This window comes from Carassius gibelio, chromosome A15, assembly GCF_023724105.1.
Source record: "Carassius gibelio isolate Cgi1373 ecotype wild population from Czech Republic chromosome A15, carGib1.2-hapl.c, whole genome shotgun sequence".
NCBI classification, from domain to species: Eukaryota; Metazoa; Chordata; class Actinopteri; order Cypriniformes; family Cyprinidae; genus Carassius; species Carassius gibelio.
In genome coordinates, this window is record NC_068385.1 from 12337670 (window position 1) to 12359086 (window position 21417).

Consider the following 21417-nt stretch of genomic DNA (forward strand, 5'->3'; position numbering starts at 1 on the left):
TTAATCAAATGGAAAAGAGTGCTGCAGTGATGATGTATTTTCGAATGTCAACCTTTATATTTGCATAACCCTGGTTCCCTCAAAGAAAAGCCAACAAGAATTTCCCCATTGACTTTTGGATTATTGCAGAAAATAAGCTCTGTGGCCAACAAAGGTTAATGAATTTCTTACACATTCGTCATGATAATCTTTAATTTCCCTGAAAGTTTGAATGAAAATAGTTTGCAAGAATGTGAATTAATATAGTCAGTTAAAACAGTTAACTTATTCATTTAACCCTTCCTGTAAAATAATAATTAATTATTATTTTTAAATTACATTTAATCATTTAAATGTAATCTAAAACTACAAACCAGTTAACTGCCTTTCCCTTCTCTCTGGCAGAGATCACTAAATACTGTTTATGTGGCTAATTAACACTATTTTAAAGATTGTATTATGTCATGCAAAAATATTGACAAAGGGTAAACATGTTTTTCAGAAAAAAGCAAATAATCTAGTCAGTAAACATGCAATATTGAATCAGTGTCATTATTTAGTGCAGCCACAACACTTTTTAGTACAAATGTAATGAGCAATTAAGCACAAATATTTAATATAAAAATTATGGAAGCTGAAGTATTTGTGTATAAAAAGTGATTTATATTATATATATATATATATATAGTTTATCTGCTTTTTATTTAAAAAATATTCTGACAGGCCTGAGTGAATTCACCTTTCTGTTCTAACCGAATTCTGAATGTAAACAGATTAATATTCAGGAATGCAAATCACATCAGTTATGAAATGTATAAAGTTTGCTCCATGCACTACATTACTACTAAATCTTTTTAAACTTCAACTTCATCCACAGTTCCCTTTTTTTGATAAGTATCCCGCAGTTCTGTAAGTCCAAAGACAAACTGTAAATTTCTCGCTTTATTATTTATATTTTAAACAAAATTATTGCAAATTTGCAGACTCAGATAATCAGTTATCACATGCTGAATTAACTGTTAAAATACTACCAACCTGGTCAATGCATGTAGAGACTCAGCATCCTCAATACTGAAGCACATTGGAGGTTTGAATTTGATGTCACTGTCCCATGGTCCATCAGTGCTCATAACTATACTCTCCTCTTTCAGCCTGATCAAGTCAGAAAGAGTAGTCGGTTGTTAGGTAAATGTAGCTAGCTCAGAAAGGAAAAAAAGGTCTGTACCTTCGAACAAGATGTGCTGCTGCTTCTGTAGCTGGTTTTCGGGACACTCTGTCTTTAACTAGCTCCATACCTATAAACACCGCTGCAAATAAGACACATCTGTTAATGTTCTTCTTTGAGATTACAGCATGATGATGTTAAAGTAGCATTTTACAAGGTCTCAATAAAGACATGCATGGGACAAAAAAGTTACTTAAACTCTTCAAAGGATGGTAAAGGTACATATACTATCATAATGGTTCTCACGTACTGCACAACATTGGCTTTAAAAGCATCAGCTATTTCCTCTGTAGTGGCCACACATGCAATAGGATGACCATTGCCGACTGGTTTGCCCATTGTCACAATGTCAGGGAAGAAGTCTTCACCTTGAAGGTGGAAAGCCCAGAAATGGCTTCCAACATGGCCAAAGCCTGTCTGAATCTCATCTGCCACATAAACTCCTCCTGCTTCATGAACATATCTGAGTGTAAAAATACAATATTGTGTGTCTCTTCATTCCTGAATAAAGAGTAAAGACACTGTGTGACCAGGAGACTTTCTCTGCTACTCTTTTGCAGTAACCAGTTGGGAAAATGATCTGGCCACCAACACTGGGCAAAGACTCAACAAAAAAAGATGAAATCTATGGACAAAAGGGATAATTCACCCAAAGATTTACATTCTGTCATTATTTACTCAACTTTTATGATATATATGTCAATGGAATGAATGTCAATGGGGTACAAAACAATACTGGTCTCCACTGACTTTCACTGCATGGACAAAAGCATGGAGACGATTTTAAAATAACTTTTGTGTTTCAAACAGGAAAGTACATCTTTCAGATTGGAATCACATGAGAATGAGAATTTTTTGGGTGAACGATCCCAGGATAATATATATATATTATATTTTTTGGAAACAGCAACATATAACAACTTTGGTTTTTCCTCCCATACCTTACGGCCTTTCTTATGTGCCTCTTCAGTAAGACTTTTCACAGTGTCTGTATAAGCCTGTCCTGGGTCAAGATGATCTTCTCAGTAGATACTGTGGTATGTATCAGGGAGAGGTGCCTGAACTTAAGCAAGAAAGAAAGATATGTAGCAATGAGCCTTAATTACTGGTTTAAATTGTTTTCTAAAAAAAATTGTAAAAAAAAAAAGTTGTCCTGTGCACACCACATGCACCCACTCTTTTTGTCATTGGAGATCCATCTGAGCATAAGCAGCCTGAGTGATGCAGTGTCCCACTGCAAAGACAAAATCAAGTATCAAGTATGTCATCATGGATCTGTGATTTGTTTTCATGATACTTGACACTTCCTCTAAGTGCTCTGGAAAGCCTGTTTAAAATTCAGTGGGATGATGACAAGAGCTGATAATGTTTCTAAAAGCATACATATTCTGAAAATTAATCATGGTAACATCAACTAGGTAAGCAGGCAGAAATGTTGAAGAACGGTTAGGGGAGTCATGGAATATACTTTATTTGCTTTATAAATTGACCAGATTATAATTTTTTATAATTTCTAGATGTGTTCATACATGACTATTCAAAGGTTTGGGGTCAGTAAGATTATAATTTTTTTTCTAAAGAAAAAAATTACTCTTATTCGGTAAGGATGCATGAAATGGATCAAAAGTGACCATATATAATTAAAAAGTGACCATTTATAATTTTCAAATGTCAAAAAATGATGAATAAACAAATGTATAATGTTTCAACAAAAATATTAACCAGAATATTTCAACATTGTTCAGTATTCTGATTTCAACACTGATAATAATTCAAAATGTTTCTTAAGCACCAGATCATAATGTTAGAATGATTTCTGAAGGATCATGTGACACTTAATACTGGAGTAATGATGCTGAAAATTCAGCTTTGCATCACAGGAATAAATTATATTTTAATTATATTGTCTCATTATATAAATATTGACCCCGTGCTCTCATTATTTTCACAGGATCATGGGAGAGAAAGGGTCTGCAGGACTGTCTGAAAAATACGTCAGATAGAGTATTTAATTGGAAATAAGGTTTAGAAATATGCATTTATCAAATAAAAAACAACAACACCAGGCCTTATAATAGCGCGAAGTGTAATATTTGATTAGCCAATCAGCTTCTTGCGCATTTCCAAAGTCTCATCTTTGTGGAAAAACTGTCAGAGGAATTCCTACGCTACGGTCTATGATAAACTTTGAATTGCAGAGAAAAGAAAAGAAGAAAAAAAGAAACATTAAAATTACAACGTCTCGTCCACTGTCGATGACGTCACGTGCGGCGTACATTCTGGATCAGTTGATCTGAACCACGTCGGATTTTCCATATTTCAACGCGAAACCTGGTATGGCATGCATCTACGTTGATATATTACAGCGTACTTCTGCTATTTCATGGATTATTTAATTTACGTTGCCTTGAGTTACTGTGTTTTAGGAACATTACCAGCCTGCTGTCAGTTGCTAAGCATGTTGCTAGTTACTCAGCTAGCTTAAGACACCTGACAGCTAGGAAGGAGATCTGTCAGTGTCTTTTTTCAATTAACGTTATAAAGCTCATGTTTATCTAGGTCACTCATTACAATGGTTTACAACTTTTCAGACGTCTTCGTGTCCCTCTGTCGTAGTACACAGCTGCGATTAATGTGACACGTATGTGTAACGTTAGCAAGTTAGCATACCTGACGATTTTGCAATCATGTTGGTCATTGTGAGGTCACTTTTGATCTGTTAGCTGCTTTCCTGTTTTGCTTGAATATGACTCACAGATGGAATAATCAATTCGTGTTGATTGACTCATCAGAAGGGTCAATCGTTATAGTGAGTCATCTTTCACTTAAATGTACAGTGTTTTTTCATATGGTGTAGGTAAACCACTTTGTGATGAGCATGACTGTAGGATTTACCTAAATGGGACTTGGGACTTGGATTAGATACTAGAACTAATTCACACATTTTCCCCGGACAGGCTGGGAAATCACCTGTTGATGGAGAACGTGCTCCAGGGAAATGACAGACCAGGGCAACAACAATCAGAACATCTCACAGAACCCTTTCGCAGCGCTCTTCAGTTCCCTCGCTGACGCAAAACAGTTTGCATCTGGCCAAAATCAACCGTGTCAAGCTGAGCAACACTGTAAGGCCTTCTTAATTCAAGGAGCACTCTACTTGCAGGATAACCTTAATTTAATGGCACATTGTGATTGTTTTCCCCTGCAGCTGTAGATTCAGGAGAGAGCCAGTCTGAGTCAGACAACTCGGTGTCTGACAGCATCGAAGACAATGATGACTCAGTGGCAGCGATCAGCCGGTCTTTCCGCTCGCGACAGGAGCTCTGCGAGCAGCTCAACATCAACCACATGATCCAGAGGATCTTCCTCATGACTCTGGACAACAGTGAGAGTTCAACATCTACTAGTTATGAGAAAAAAGGGTTTTAGTGAAAAAAGGCAGGAAAACTTTAACACCCGTATTGCACTGGGCTCAATCAGATTATCCATGAGTTTATGTTACCATATTGATTTACTTATGCTGCCAACATTGTAACAACACAAAGCTGGTTGAAAGTCAGTAAACTTGCCCTTTAAGTTGTGCTATTAGTTGCATTTAGCAGTGTTTCCCCTGCTGTCAGTGACCCCAGCAGAAGAGACTTGTGACACTTTTTTTGGGTATGATAACCAACCAACCGAGAACCATGGCTATTTTGAGATACTTTCTATAATCGATCTGTTTAATGTGTATGCTGAAATGTACTTCTCGATAGTTTGGTGAGAAAGGAATATAAGATGTTTTATAGCACATGACGAATGTCTCGGTGATCTTATCACGATGACATGCAGTTTCCAGGCAGTGCTGCAGATGACCTCATCTACCGCAGTTTGGCCCATTACATCATTTGTATTGCTCTTATTTGTCTTTATCTTTATCCCCCACATCGATCTACTGTCCACCCCACTGGTCTGTTTGACATTCAAATCTTCATCACGGTTTGCAGCAGTTTGAAAATGTCTGAGACCCATATAGCCTTGAATTCTACACTTCTTTTAAAAAGTTATGGGACAGAAAATGCTATTATTCGACAAGAACGCATTGAAGTGATATAGAGTGACAGTTAAGACGTTTATAATCATACAAAATATTTCCATTTCAAATAAATGCTTTTTAAGCTTTGACTGATCAAAGAATCTTGAAAAAAAATGTTCATGGTTTCAATAAAAAGAATAAAAGAAAAGATGAAAAATCCATAATAATTTACTCCAAATCTGTATGACTTTCTTTCTTCTGTGGAATACAAAAGAGTAACTGTTTTGATTAATATTGACTTCTATTGTATACGTAAGGTGGAGTAAATAATGTCAGAATTTTAATTAAATTTTTTATGAATGTTGAAAATTCAGTGTTGCCCTTTCCAGAATAAATTACATTTTAAAATATATTAAAATGGAAACAGTTGCTTGAAATTGTAATATTATTTCACAATATTACTGTTTTTAAGCAAATAAATGCAGCCTTAATGAGTATGAGACACTTTAGTTTTTTTTAATATAGAAATATCTTACTGACCCCAAATGTTTGAACAATAGTGAATATGTTTCTTTCATAATATATGCACTTAGAATGCATTTACTGTTGTATTAAAATATTGTGCTTGTATTTATCCATGTTGGTTGATATCTTTCCAGGTGACCCCAGTCTAAGAGGAGATAATGGCATCCCACCATGCTGTGTATACCTTGAGGAAATGGCTGCTGATCTTGATGGCCAGGACTGGCTTAACATGGACACTATAGAGCAGGTACATGTCTTAATGTGTCGTTCTTTTCCAGATTTGCCTGCTATCAGATCAGTCATGAACACATGTATATGAACACGTATGTTATGTACTTTGACTAAGAATAACATTCCTTATTTGCTCCACCAGGCTTTGTTCAGCAGGCTGCTTTTGCAGGAGCCGGGAAACCATCTCATTTACATGACCTCCTGCAGTGGAGTGAATCTCTCAGCAGATCGTGATGCTGGGGAGAAATGTGTCATACCGTACCTTTACGCCTGCTACCGGAGAGCTAAAGAGGAGGTATTTTCTATAGACTCTATATTTGTCGGTCTGATTGGTTGTGCCAAAAGAATGAAATGTGGCTGCTCATTGCATTGTTCCTTCACCTGATTGCATTGTTTGTGCCTAATGCAATGTGTCAATGTGCTTCAAATCAACACAGATCAATAAAGTCCCGGAGAAGTTGTTATCGTATGCCGTGCAGTGCAAAAACCTGACTCTGTCCAATGCCCGCACTGTTCTGCTGACCCCAGAGATCTACATCAGCCAGAATGTTTACGAGCAACTCCTGGACCTGTTGCTGGAGGCTGTGAGAGGAGCCCGTAAGCGTCACATTCGAGGACATGTGATATGTTCGAAGGTCCTGGACTGATTCCAGGCGTTTGACTTTGTTTGTGTTGTGATCTCCGCAGAGTTTGAGGAAGTTGTGGAGTTTTTGGAGGATGTCATCGCTAGCCTGTTGGCTGACCAAGAGGTGCGGACCTTCGGGGAGGTTATGGTGCCAGTGTTTGATATTTTCCAAGGCCGGGTCAAAGACTTAGACATTTGTCATCTGCTGCTGTATTCCTACCTGGAAATTCTCCTGTACTTCAGTCGGCAAAAGGATATTTCTAAGGTTTGGATCCAGTTCCTAGAAATGCTAATGTCATAGCAGTTTCTTTCACATAGATCTGAATTATTTTTTGCATTATAATATTCTGATCCTAGGTTTTAATGGAGCATATTCAGCCCAAAGATCCTAACAGTGGGATTCATTATCAGAAAACGCTTCTAGGAACGATCCTGAATATTTCATGTCTGTTGAGAACTCCTGGTGTGGTTGAGAACCACGGCTTTTTCCTCAATCCTTCTCGCTCCAGCCCACAGGAAATTAAGGTTCAGGAGTCAAATATATACCAGGTGAGCACAACATTTAAAAAAAGCTTGGTTTTAAGGCTTGATGAGCTGAAGTCAGCCACCTAACCCCTTTCATTTCTTGTCTTCTTATGTGCTAGTTTATGGGGCAGTTTCATGACAAGCTGTACCAGATCCTGAAAAACTTGCTTCAGCAGTCCAGTGAGACGCGCCACCTGCTGCTCTCGTGGCTGGGTGGCTGCCTGCAGGCCAACATGGGGCGGGCCAAAATATGGGCAAATCAGATGCCCGAGATATTCTTACAAATGTATGCTTCAGATGCATTCTTCTTAAATCTGGGAGCTGCACTGCTCAAGCTCTGCCAACCATTTTCTCGGCCCTACTCACCCAAACTCCTGACCTTTAACCCCACATACTGCTTGCTTAAGGAGCTGAGTGAGGAAGAACGGCGTAACAGAAACGTGCATGCAAGAGGTGAATGGCCTGTGCTTTACCTTAACAAACATCACCAGCACTTATATTTAATTTCTTTTCAAATATAACGATCTATATCTAAATTATACTTTCCTCTACAGGTCTGGACAAGGAGACATGTCTGATACCTGTGCCCCCTCAACAAACTGTTGAATTTCCCCAATCATACAGCCTTCTGACAGAAAATCTCATCTTTACACAGCTTACCATGCACTTGGGCTTCCATAGGTAAAACTCCATCATAAAAAAGCCATGACACTTATGTGTGTGTGTGTGTGTATGTATATGTACTAAAAATGCAATGAAAACAGGAATCTTGTGATATTAAAATTTAATATAACTATTCTCTTTTTTAATATATTTTAAAATATAATTGAATCCTGTAATGGCAAAGCTGAATTTGCGGCAGCCATTTCTCAAGTCTTCAGTATCACATGATTATTCAGAAATCATTTGGTTGATTCAAATTCAGATTGTTTCAGAATTTTTTGATTATCTAAAAAAAAAAGAGCATTTATTTGAAATAGAAATCTTTTGTAACAATGTAAATGTCTATACCATCTCAGTTTAATCATCAATTTAATGTATTCTTGCTGAATAAAAGTATTAATTTCTTAAAAGGAAAAAAAACTCAGAAGTTATCGGTTTTTATCAGTCTTGACAAAACATTTGCTGTCTCAACACTGTAAAGGCTTTGTCAGAATTGTTACTTAATGAGCGCATGAGTTAAAATAAATATTTAAAACATGAAAATATGTACAAAAAATTGTTTTTTGTATGTATGTATTTAGGACCAGTTATGGGGGTGTAGTGGTGAACTCAACACAGCATTATGTGGGATTTCTGGGAAACATTGATTCACAGCAAATAAACATATGTTTTAATGATATTTGTTTGTCAGACTTCATGATCAGATGGTGAAGATGAATCAGTCTCTACACCGGCTGCAGGGGACGTGGCGGGACGCACAGCTCACTGGAGGCCCAGCAGCAGCAGAGCTACGGGAACAGTTTGAACGCCTCATGACAGTCTATCTCTCAACCAAGGCTGCTACCACACAACCCGCCATGCTACAAAACTGCCTCAACCTCCAAGCCTCCTGCGCAGCCCTGTTGGTTCAGCTCAGCTTGGGCAACCAGGGTCCTGAATACATCCCTCTCACCTATCCCTTACCTGCACTAGAGAACAGCCTGCTTAGCTTTGTGCCAGGTATCCCCCAAGTTTTTGTGTTTCTTTTCAGTAAAGGAAAAAAAATATATATATATATATATATATAAGGTAACTGCAACATCTCAGAATTCTGACATTTTCTGAGTTTGTATCGCACAATTTTGACTTCTTTTCTTGCAATATTAAATTGTGAGATGTTAACTCACTGTTGAGAGTTTAGAACTTGGAATTGTAAGGAAAAAAAGTCAGAATTGTGGCAATTGCATTTAAAAAAAGAAAGAAATTGGTGGTAAAAACTAAAAATGTACGAGATGTAAACATAACTCGGAGAGACTAGTCAGAATAGTGATATGTCAACTCAAAATTCAGAGGATAAAAGGCAGAACTGCGAGAAAAAAAAGTGAGATATAATCTTGTGAAATAAGTCGTCACAGTCACCTAGGATTGCACGAAAGATTACACTTTTCTTTGTAATTGCACCTTTGAAAGATTATCTAATTGTGGCATCCGTAATTGTAATCACGATTAGAAATTGGATAAATCGTGCAGCCCTGCAGTTACCTGATTTATGTACCTCAGTGGGCTGCAATCTAAAAAAAAACAAATCTCTTGCCTTTTCAACAGAGTTCTTTGCTGAAAACATGGGCGATTTCTTCATATTTCTCCGCCGCTTTTCTGACGAGGTGTTGGAGTCCTCCGCGGAAAGCTTGGAACATGTCCTGACCTTCATCACTGTATTCATGGGCAACGTTGATAGGTGTGAACCGGAGTAATGCTGCGTTTCTCACGCTTATTTCGCATTCCATGTGGCTTGTTGTTTACTCTAGGTTATTTACTCACAGAATGAAGAATCCTCATCTGCGGGCAAAGCTGGCAGAGGTTCTTGAAGCTGTGATGCCCCATATGGAGACTCTGTCACCTAGCGCTGCCCAGCCTATCATGTTCCAACGCCAAAGGGTGTTCAGCACATATCGCCATGCACCCCAACTTGCTGAAGCCCTCATCACAGTGTTTGTAGATATAGAATTCACTGGTCAGTTTCTGCATTTTCTTCTATTGTTAATTTGATTGTAATGGCCTCTATAAGATTTTGTCCATGGCCTATTTCTCAGGTGATCCTCATCAGTTTGAGCAAAAGTTTAATTACAGAAGGCCCATGTATGCCATTCTGAAGTACATGTGGGGAGAAGAGAGTTATAGGGAGAGCATTAAGGTGAGAACCAGACAGATATTATAATACTATAAATAATATTTAGGTAGCTGTGGAGTTTTTTTTTTTTTTTTGTAATTTCACAAAACCAATATATATATATATATATATATATATAATATATATATATATATTTTAAAAAAAAAACATTTTCCTTAAAGCGTCTTGCTGATTATGCATCTGAAAATCTTGAAGCCATGAATCCACCGCTCTTCCTGAAGTTTCTCAATCTTCTCATGAATGATGCCGTCTTCTTACTTGACGAGGCTATACAGGTACTTGTCTGCAAACGCAGATTGCTTTCGTTGTATGCACATAGTGGTAACAAATTTTGTTTGTTCGATTGCTTGACTGTTACTTGGCTGTTGATTACCTTAACATATTAACCTTTATATATTTGATATCAGGATGGCTAATTAAAGATGTGACACTTATATGTGCATCTGTTCCTTCCAGTACTTAAGTAAGATCAAAATCCTCCAGCTGGAGAGGGATCGGGGGGAGTGGGACAGTCTGGCCCCTGATGCCCGCAGAGAGAAAGAATCTAGTCTGCAGATGTTTGGACAGCTGGGTCGCTTCCACAACATCATGTCAAATGACACCATCGGCACATTGGCTTTCCTCACATCTGGTAAGAGATGTGGAAGAAACAAAATGCACTGAAATATTAACACATCACAGATTTTTTGTATTTTTTTTGGTCATAAACTACCTGACCAATTAGACCTGAACAGAAGGGTTTTGAATAATTATAGAGCGAAACAATTGATTTTAAGTGTACTAGGGAATACAAAATGTCACTAAAACTAACATTTTTGTGTGCTTTCATTTTTCCCTCCAGAGATAAAAGGTCTTTTTGTTCACCCCTTTCTGGCTGAGAGGATCATCTCCATGCTCAACTACTTTTTACAACACTTGGTAGGCCCCAAGATGGGCGCCCTGAAAGTAAAAGACTTCAGTGAATTCGACTTCAAACCCCAGCAGCTAGTGTCAGACATCTGTACTATTTACCTAAACCTAGGGTAGGCTTTTTGTTTATATAATCAGATTTATTCAGAATTTCTTTCTCTATTTATGAATAACATTAACTGTTATTAATGCTGTTTTGGCCACAGAGATGAAGAAAATTTCTGCGCTACTGTCCCAAAAGATGGAAGGTCATATTCACCCACTCTGTTCTGCCAAACTGTCCGTGTACTCAAGAAAATCAACAAGCCTGGCGACATGATTGTATCTTTCAGTCTGTTAGCAGATAAAATTAAGGTTAATTAATCGCTATGCATTTTTATCTTCGGTACACACCTTTCTCAGGAAAGTCAATGTTTATGTAAGTTTTTATGGTAACCTTGTTGATTTTTTTTTTGTGTGTGTCTTTTTCAGTCTCTTGCAGACAGGCATCAGCAGGAGGAGGAGACCTACTCTGATGCTCCTGATGAGTTTTTGGATCCCATCATGTCTACCTTGATGCTTGATCCAGTGCTGCTGCCTTCTTCAAACGTCACAGTGGACCGTTCAACCATAGCACGACATTTACTAAGGTGAGCCATGTATTACGGTTTATACATATATATAAATATATATACCATTTCAGCTAGTTTTGTCATTTTTATTAGGTTAACTTATATACTGTATATACATATTAGTGCTGTCAAATGATTATTCGCAGTTAATTGCATCCAAAATAAAGGTTTTCATTTATATGTTTGTGTACTGTGTATATTTATATTGCTTCACAAGATATATATTTATATTGTCATATGGCAGTACTAATACATATAAAAAAAACAACAACAAAAACACAACAAGCTTACAAAAAATGTACCTAAAATTCTAACGGAAAATATGACACTAAAACAAGACTGCCATGTATACAGTATAATTGATACTTATTATTATTATTATGTATATGCTATTATAATATATATTAACATTTTGAATTCTCTTTTTATATTTTTATTTTAGTAATTTTGTTTTGCATATTTGTAATTTTTATGTTTTTGTTTTGTAATACTATATAGCTTTAATTTTTATTATCAGTTTTTCTCATTTTAGTACTTTAACTTAACTTTTTCACACACACAAAAAAAGTTAAATTTTGTTAAAGTTTTATCTAGTGTTTGTATTTTACTTCATTTTATTTCAGCTTTACAAAAAAACTATTTTAACACGTTTAGTTAACAATAACAACACTGCTACTGCTATGCGATTAAGTAACAGTGTTGGTCTTGTCTTTTTTTTTTTGTTCCAGTGACCAGACAGACCCTTTCAACCGCAGTCCACTCACCATGGACCAGATCAGGCCCAATGAAGAACTCAGGCAACAGATTATGAAGTGGCTTGCTGATCATAAGCAAAGCGACCAGCAAATGGGACCCAGTGGTTAAACATACAATGCTTTGTATGACGAATCCATTCAGATGTTTCTGGTCTCTCGCAAACTGCTTTGAAACAAGAACATTTAACCACATTCGGAGGAGCACGTCTGCATTTATGGTGTTAGTGTGCTCCTCAAAGGCCAAATGCCATATCACTAGCATATTCGGCTATCTGTTCTTTCAATCTCCTCAGGCGTATGAGGAACTCATTTTGCCTTGCAAAGATGTTCACTGTGGGAAATGAAACTTGGGCTTATAGACATATGACAGCGTACATGAGGTTTGCTTACCTGTTCGATGCATTTGCCCTACCTCTGAATCGTATGCATGCAATATTTGATATTTGTTAACTTTAAGTTAAAATATAAGCAGTGTACCTCATTTGATATTAAGCAAGAAGAGTTGTGGCCTCATTTGATATTAAGGAGGGTGTTGTGGCAGTATTGATTACAATATCAAAGCAAAACAATGTCTGCTGCAAAAGAGATTAAACTATCATAAAATATACTGCTAACATCATCAGCATTATATTTTTTATAGTTTCACTTTTTATAGTTGTACCTATTGGTTTTAAAGGCATTTTTGCTCCATAACACAGCAGTAAGATGTTGAATTCTTTGTGGAATGGTTGGTAGCGTTACCATTTGTCAAAAAGCTTTTCAAGTCTGCTTTATTCTTTGTTCATTACAAACCATTTATGTTTGAAACTCAAGAAGCATTTGCTATAATATGCACTTTTATGAGACTCATTAAGAATATTGAGCTCTTGTTGAAATGTTTGGAAATACCCCATACACTTTACAAGAATCCATTGTGTCTTTTAACAGTGCAATATGTCCAGGGTAATGACTTGATGGCTGAGTCAGACGTATGACCTTCTCTCATGCAGAGTGACATCATGTCTCTTTAGTTAACAACTGCAAAACTGCATGCTTTGGGTGGATGGACCTTGCTCCTGACATTTGTCTTAAAAGATGACATTGATAAGACAATGTCCACACATGTTTTGGTTGTGAGAGAGTTGCATTAGATTGACCTGTCAAGTACTGTAGGGTATGTCTGCATTTTCACTGATAGTTGGTTTTAAATCTGAAATTCGTTGTTCCTTCATATTTTCAAGAACTCACCTAATCAGTAAACCTGACCCCATTCATTCTCAGATCAAACTGAATGCTTTAGGCTCTGTTGTGATATTTCTGTCTGTTAAATTCTGCATTTGTTCACTCATTTGTCTCTTAACACAATCTAACTTATTTTTCCCCCTTATATATATTATATTATATATATATTGAATCAATAACATTATGGACATGTCCCTCTTGAATATAGAACAACCAGACTTTCTACAATGGTCTTAGATAAATGATTCTGCTAACTAACTCAAATCCAACTGCCGCAAATAACAGCATGCTTTCCTGATTTTAAATTTGATTTTTCTTGGGAAGTTTTTTTTTTATTGTATATTAAATGTGATTTATTGCACAATATTAAAATTATGTATTGTAATTAAAATTTACTAAATGAAAAGCAGTGATAAATGGGTTTTAATCTTTTTAGAGCATTAGTTTTTTGTAAATATGTCTAAGGCTTCCATGGATTTAATGTACATTTGTGTTTGTTTAGAACTCAATACATGTGTGTGTTGAGAGATGCAAGTGCTGGGAAATTAGAAATGTCATTTTTTGGTTTCTTATAGTTAAAGCTACACATTCTTTTTTTTTTTTTTTATTGCTGTTAAAAATAAAATGATCCAAATTCAATAAAACAATTATTCAAAATCAAAATACATAACCAATCAGTGTTCAAAATTATCTCCTGAACTGATTCACAATGGTAAGCTTGTAATAATGTTTTCTAGTTTGAGTGGTTTGGGCAGTTTACGTGGGAAATACAAGTTTGTCGCCATTCATCTTCGTGGCATTATGTCATGTCTGTATAAATAAAGGATACTGAAGGCGGCGGATCATAGCCCCTTCTTAGTAGCTGGGAAAATTTAATTTATTAAACGGTACATGATGGAAATAAAAAACGTAAATGACTGAAATTAGATTATGTTCCAATTTTAAATGTGCATCTGATTAAAGATATGTGGGATTACCCTATAGACTGTATATAAACAGGATTACAAACAAAATATTTGTATTTCAAAGAGAACGAGTTCCAAGGAACATTGAAGTTATTTGAGTTTAAAAGAACAAGTTTGTTTTGATAAAATTCTATGACAATGACAATGTGAATGTTAACGTTAACAATTTGAGAAGAACAAAGTAGAACTATAATAATTTGCATGGTTTGATGTGATTTGAACTAACTTTGCGATTGTTAGTTATAATCAAATCACAATTGGTAGCACTAATTGTAATTTTTTCTTCAGATGGTCAAAACAAAACTGGCAGACATGTTACTTATTAATTTGACATTTTCCGGGACTTCATGTTTCCCTAACCATTAGCAGATGGGGGCGTGTTCAAAGAAACCTGTTTGGAAACAGTAACTTTTTTTTGTCAATTCCATCTGTTGACGGTAGGGGTGCAGAAATTACAAACGCAATTTATTGCAAACTAAAAATACATGAGAGAAAAAAGCCATTAAATAGAAATAAACGAATAAAATTATCAAATGCTAAAAACTTAACTATTTAATATAATTAAGTTCTTAAAGACTCACATATAAAGGCCTATACAAAAAAGGTGCACTGACTTCCTAGTTAAATTTTGCTTAGCAGTCTTCTTGTGTCTGATGTACAGTTTTCCCCCCTCCCTTGAGTACCGACGACGAACCTGCGTAAAAACATCTCTGAGCTTGTCGGGGTCCTCGGTACCTCCGCCCCGAAACATGGATAATCCATTCTGAGCGCTAGACGAGCGCGGCCGTGCGTTGAGATCGCTCGTTCGGGGCTACGCCCACACTGAGCTCCTGATCCTAGGGCAGGCAGGCAGAGTGTAAAATGGCGCACAGCTGTCGGTGGCGGTTCCCTGCTCGGCCCGGAGGGAGCAGCAGCTCGGGCACCGGGAGGAAAGCGGGCCGAATTCGAGTCAATGCTTCCCTTCGAAACAGCGCGGGGACTAATCCGAACACGAATGGGCTCGGGCCCGGTTTCGACGCTGCGTTGCAAGTGTCTGCTGCCATTGGCAGCAACCTGCAGAAATTTCGGGATGTTTTGGGGGAGACGAGCGGCTCCAGCAGCGGGGAGGTAAGCGGGACCCTAGCTAAAGCGTTAGCCTCATTCATGATCAATGCAGGAATCAGAAATAACTCCGCGGCTGTGTAGCAGCTGTAAGTTGCTCAGTGAGGAGAGAGAGTGAGCGTGCTAGTTATTTTGCTGCGCAGCAGACACATGTCTTCATCCATGTGCTGTTTTTCACACTATGGGACTACTGACAGGCTAAACTGCTAGCTAGCCCACATCAAAACACGTACCCTGTAGCCTTGTGTCTATGTTGAGGCGTTCTAGCGTCATATTTTGGGATCCTGAGGAGTTAAGTGCCATTTTTGACAGGATGGAGATGTGAAGCTAGATAACTGATGGCTTCTTTGGGTTGAACTTCTTTCAATTTGATTTGGAGATTGTTGTGTTTCATGTGACACAGCTTTTTTACTTTTAAACTATCTGAAAGTAACTTTCTAAGCCGAGATGCGTAAATACCATGCTTAACGCACAGTTTGTGCCGAAAATTACGCGCTAAGAGATAAAGGATGACGTTTAAAGATATTAAGCACCTCTGAGTTGCTCTGGTCATTTTAAATCCCATACAGAGAGAAATGATTAAATGATACCTTTTTATGACTCTATATGGTACTTCTGACTTCGCTCACCGTGTTTCTTTCACAAAAAGACAACTTGGTTCAAAAGCTTGGTTGTGAATGACGGAACTTTCCTCTTGTAGAGAAATACACAGCCTGGGGTGTTTCAGTAAGCACAAACGAGCAGATTTGAGCAGGGCTGAGTACCTTGTGTCAGCTGGTTGTTGTTGTCTGAGCATTTAGCGATAGCACGCAGTGCATCTATCCCAGCTGCAGTCTGTTTGGATATTAAACTTCATTTTAAAGTATTGGACTGTATGAAAGCACGGATTGCTCTTAGAAGATGTAATGCTCTTATCCTAAAACTATTGTGGCCGTGCATGTGTGCACTTCTGATAATATTTTGTCCAGTTATTTATTGCCCTCTAGCTTAGGTTGAGAAATGGATGATGCTAGTAGCATAAACAGTGCTGCTATTAAAAACGCAGCCTGGCTTGTATTTTTTGTTGTTGTTGCGGGGAATGGCGCATACATTCAGAACTTGTTCATTCTCTTGCAAAAGTTTGCAGTGTGTAATTTAAACCTCTCGAGTTTGATCTCCTTCACCCTCGAGAGGAGGCTGGCTAACGCGTTAGCCTTTTAGCATCCGCTGATGCACTGGAAAATGGGAGGTGGACATGTTTTTTTCTCCCTCACAGATATTGCGTAGTAGCAGTATGCAATCGAAAAAAAATTCACATTTCTTGTCTGGGATCAAGTGATTCCTTTGCAAAACCTCGCTGAGGCTACAGGGACCACACGTTTAGTCAAAGATGCCAAATGCATTGGATTGAGCGGTGGAAAAGGCGGGTGCAATAAAAAGGCAGCGTTGGACGGAGGTTGTTTTGTGTGGGGGTGTGTACTGTGACAAACTAACTACCATCTTCCTTTTTCAGTAGTAGAGCGCTGCGCATCGGAAACGCGGGGAGAACGAAACGAGAGCGGGCGTGAACCACAAACATGAAAATCGCGTGTTTGATTATGTGTTTCGCCTTCGGGTAATTTACCATTGAAAACGTGGCGCAGATTTAAGAGCGTCGAGATATTGTTATTAGACATGATTAATTGTGGCGTTTTATAATTGTCTATATATTTATGCATATACAGCATTCTCGCCTTATTCACTCTGTCTTATAATGATAAGAAAATATGTAGGTCTTGTTCTTATTGCTTTGTTTTAATATTATTTGTTGTGTTTGTTTTGTTTGCTTGCTTGGTTTTTATTGTATTTATGTGATGTTTGATGTTTATGTAATTGAATTTTTGCCGTGAAAATAGACCCAGATGCTGACATGGCGTTTGCTTTAGTCTGTTTTGTGTACATTATATGTTGTGGTTTGTATGTCATGGTAAATCACTCCCAAGTATACAACTGTTTGTTGTTTTATGGCAAATTTACTTTAAATGTTTCTTTATATTTACGTTAAAACAAAATATATTAATTTTAAATTGATCTTGTTCTTGCCATGTTATTGAAAACCATTGTTATTGCAGGCTTTAATCAAGATGAATTTGCTCCGCCTCTAAAACAACTTTCCTTTTCTTGTGATGTCACCTAGGCCAAGCAAGCTATTGGATAATGTTAATTGTTAACTTTAAGGCTACATTGTTCTGCCATACTTTTATTCTCAATGAATGTCCTGTTTCATTCATAAATATTCCCCAATATAGTAGTCAAAAGGTTTGTAAATTACAATGTGTGTTGACTTTTAAGAAATGCCTCTCTAAATATCAACAAAAGCTTGCATGTTCTTCCCCGTGCGTTTCTTGTGTGCATTTGTAGCAGTTCTGTATGCTGTAATACACCCTTGGAGTCTTTTTAAAAAGAGCTCAATTAAAACGCGAATACATTTGTGAAACGTATAAGAAGTGTACAAGCCAGACAGACGGCTACAATCCCAGCGGAGCTTGCAGCTCATCCGAGTTGCAGACACAGCATTGTAGTTTCATTCAGAGGGGATGTTGTGGCTGGGTAGGATTGTTCTGGTTCATCGCAGCCCGCTGAGCTCACAGAGCAGCCTAAGGCCAGTAGCATGCTCAGTAAACAGAAGCACGCCGCCCCTCCTTCCCATCAGACCCAAATCCAACAGCACGAGCCCACAGGGCCCCAAAAGGATTTCACTTCTGATGGCTGCCTTTTAGACTACTTCATTAACCCATTTGGACGGCTTAAAATGTTTTCATGGAGGTAATACATCTGCGTGAGTTCTCGCAGCTCCAGAAAATGAAGCTGTTGATTTTCAGAACCGCGTTCGAGATACTTTTGTCCTAATCTTAAGTGCAAATACAAGTCCAAGGCTGCTTGCTAGACAACTGTTACTTTCAGGAGGTGTCCTGTTTAAGTTTCCATTCATCAGGGTCTTTGTTAGGGACGCCATTTGGCTTGCCTTTTAATGTCCAGAGTAAAGCCCCACTTACAGAAGCAGAATGAGGATCAATATCAAGGCCTCATACAAAAGTGCAGTTGAATGGATACAGCTTTGCTCCACTGCTTTCTAATGAATGGTGTGGCCTATACGGAGGGAAAAAGTCCAGCAGGTGTTTGGCCTATTTATCTGGTGAGGGCCCTGTCCCCTAGACAGCATGTGGATCATACCAGGAAGCTTTGTGTCTGCTTTTATTCCAGCCTTTACGGAGTGCAGGCAGCTGAAAGAGCACAGACGTGGATATCAAAGGGTGAAGAGCAAGCCCTCCTCCCCCTGGGACAGCGCTGGGAGGGAATTAGACACAGGCCGTCCCATCCATGGCTTTATTCTCCTTTTGTAGGCGGGCAGAGGGGGTTTCGCCTCCCGCTTTCTGCTCTGAGGGGGGGCAGCAGCAGCCATTGAAAGCATATAGCAATTGTCTCTGAATTTACGTCCCTCATTACACCTCGTAAAAGGCGCATCTTTGTTTTTATCTTAAAGCCATGGCCATAAGCATGGGTGTAAGGTGTTGAAAGTTGTTTCAGAAACACAGTTTTGAGTGCTTTGAATGTGGGTGCATGAGCAACATCACAACCTTAGATATGCATATCACAAAGGGAAATTTCTAATGGTGCCTTTTGTGTTCTGAGAAGTAAGAAAAATCGAACTACTGGGGTACCCATCAGTTTCGTGTTTTCCCTGGGGGTTTTCAAGCAACCTAAAAGATTTGTCATATGTGACAAATCTATATATGTGATATATGTGTATATATGTGTATATATGTGAAATATTTAAACGGTCAAGGTCAGATGACCAGGTTTCTTTTGTTATGAGTTGTTGGGGATTTGTACATTTTCACGATAAGCTTTGAATGCAATCAGTCTGACCCCATTTAAAATTTTATGCACTGCGTTTATCTTTTATACGGGCAGTTTTGAGGGAAACTGATGCCTCAGCAGTTGTCAAAACTTCACATTGTTTTAGAAAATGGTGATTCAGTGAATTTATGAAAGGCCCCACTATCATATATCCCCGGGCTTAGAGATGATAATCAGTTACATGTCTTGATGTGGATAAGTTGGCTTACTGTGATTATAGGGGTGTGTGTTTGGTATAGTTAAGTTGGCCACACACACAGTAGTGCAATTATGTCCCGCTCTGGGGAGGGAGAGTTGCCAGGTTGCAGTGTGCTTGCCAGTTTATGTCCAGTTCTTAAGCGAACTGTAGATGCCATGTTGAGCAACTTTCCTGGGTTTGTGACCATCTGCTCAGAACAGGATGTAATGAGTTCATGTAAACAAATAGTCTTGTTTGCTTACCTTTTATTTACGGGAACTCAGAGGTGGCACAAACAAGTACTTTATCTGCTCTTTTTAGAAAGGAGGATCCCAATTTTGTAATCCTGTCCCTCTATTGGGGGTGCTCACATGTTTGGGGTTTTGATGATCAGCCTTTTTAAAACCATGCATTCTCAAAACTCAAAAGCACAGTGGCCATAAAGTATTTGGAAATGTCAAATAAAGCTGCATCTGCTGACAAATGGTTGTAGATTAATTTTTTTAATTTATTATTAATTCAAAATATTTGTATATTTTTATTTATCTTGCAAATATAGCAATTCTATATTTAATTTTAATTATTATTTTAAAGCCTACAGAATTGAGCACTTTTATTTTATTTTTATTATTATTATTATTATGCCCATGTAAGTTATTTTGCATAGTTTTATTTTTCTTAAAGTACTATTTCTTTAAACAATAAGCAAATAAGCTTCTCAAAATAAAGTTCTTCATGTTTCTCTTAATGTTATTGTTTTTTTTGTAGTTACTTTTTGCTCAAACAAAAATAAAGTGAGTAGACAATAACAAACAATTGTTTTTGTGTGTCCCCCTTCCCCTCCACTGTCTCTCCTCCCCCATCCTGTACTGGCAGCAGGTGCTCAGGCGCCTTGGCCGGGCCGAGTGTCACTTTCTCGAGCCCAGTATCGCCGCTCCCCCCTCCATCTCAGCTGTGGGTGTTGATTGAGCAGCTCCACCGGAGTGGTTAGTCAGGGCACTTGTGCTGTGTGGGTGTGCGTTTTAGATTAGCTTTTCATGTTTTAACGAATCTTTTTTTTGTGTGTGTGTGTTTTATGCTTTGAAGAATTGTATGTGTGTAATGTTACATCTGTCTGTATGTCCTCCAGGAGATTGATATTCTCCTGCAGGGATGTTGTTGTGCATAGAAATCCATTCTTAAATGACTTGCCTGGTTAAAGGTTAATGATGATAACGATAATAACTGTTAACCTCTGAGCCTTTTCATCACGCTGCATCTTCACTCCTTGCCTTTATGGTCAGAATGATGCTCTGTAGCCTGTTTCTCCCTCCGTCCCTCCTCCCTCTCCTCTTGTCTTGGGATGTTGTTTACATCTTGCAGTGTGCCGCACGCACAAGGTGGAGGAGGGTGTGTGTGCGCAAGCGTGCTTTTGAGCGCCTGAGGCAGAGTCGTGCTGTCATTGAGAGCTACTCATGGTGTCACACTGACTTTGAGCTCCACTGCTCACTGCTCTCTAGTACTCGATCACCTTCGGCACAACAGTAGAGGTGCAATGAAGTCATCGTAGCTCTGAGAGCCTGCGTTCAAAAGAGCTGGAGGACAAAAATTAGTCAAAGACAAATTCACTATCAATAAATGTTCACTGTAAACTGTCTCTGGAGATGTATGTGTATTTTTTTTAGCCTATTCTGAATCAGCTCCTCATTCAAATTTGTACTGGTCTTTTCCCCATCAGTGATTGGATATGAAGCAAATACTCAATTAAGATGATCTGTTAAACTGATCGCTTGATAACAGACTGTCACTTCATTTTGTTCTGCTTCCCATAAGAAATTTGTCGCCATATGTCGAAATGAAAGCT

The 21417-nt window shown here is 38.0% G+C and overlaps 2 protein-coding genes across 5 annotated transcripts in view; both read left to right on the plus strand.

Annotated features, from left to right (window-relative positions):
• Window positions 1-3156: 3156 nt before the first annotated feature.
• Window positions 3157-14114, plus strand: LOC128029224 (ubiquitin conjugation factor E4 A-like). Of its 2 annotated transcripts, none has more exons than XM_052616865.1 (20): window positions 3157-3538; window positions 4162-4329; window positions 4413-4589; window positions 5876-5988; window positions 6115-6267; window positions 6410-6569; window positions 6660-6862; window positions 6955-7146; window positions 7242-7575; window positions 7677-7803; window positions 8477-8784; window positions 9370-9502; window positions 9588-9778; window positions 9858-9958; window positions 10117-10230; window positions 10412-10586; window positions 10797-10977; window positions 11071-11218; window positions 11336-11493; window positions 12204-14114. In XM_052616865.1, the coding sequence occupies exons 2-20, from the start codon at window positions 4203-4205 to the stop codon at window positions 12337-12339; spliced, it is 3231 nt and encodes a 1076-aa protein (XP_052472825.1). In that variant the 5' UTR covers window positions 3157-3538; window positions 4162-4202; the 3' UTR covers window positions 12340-14114. The 2 variants fall into 2 exon arrangements, with proteins under 2 accessions (XP_052472825.1, XP_052472826.1); XM_052616866.1 differs by lacking the exon at window positions 3157-3538 and adding an exon at window positions 3749-4013.
• A 1084-nt stretch (window positions 14115-15198) lies between these two features.
• Window positions 15199-21417, plus strand: part of LOC128029223 (histone-lysine N-methyltransferase 2A) — a 31079-nt gene continuing 24860 nt past the window's right edge. For 2 of the 3 annotated variants that reach the window (XM_052616862.1, XM_052616861.1), the window contains exon 1: window positions 15262-15523. In XM_052616862.1, coding sequence (XP_052472822.1) covers window positions 15278-15523 — 246 coding nt within the window. In that variant the 5' untranslated portion in view covers window positions 15262-15277. Of the gene's footprint in view, window positions 15524-21417 lie in introns of all 3 variants that reach the window. The other variant, XM_052616860.1, reaches the window with a different exon arrangement.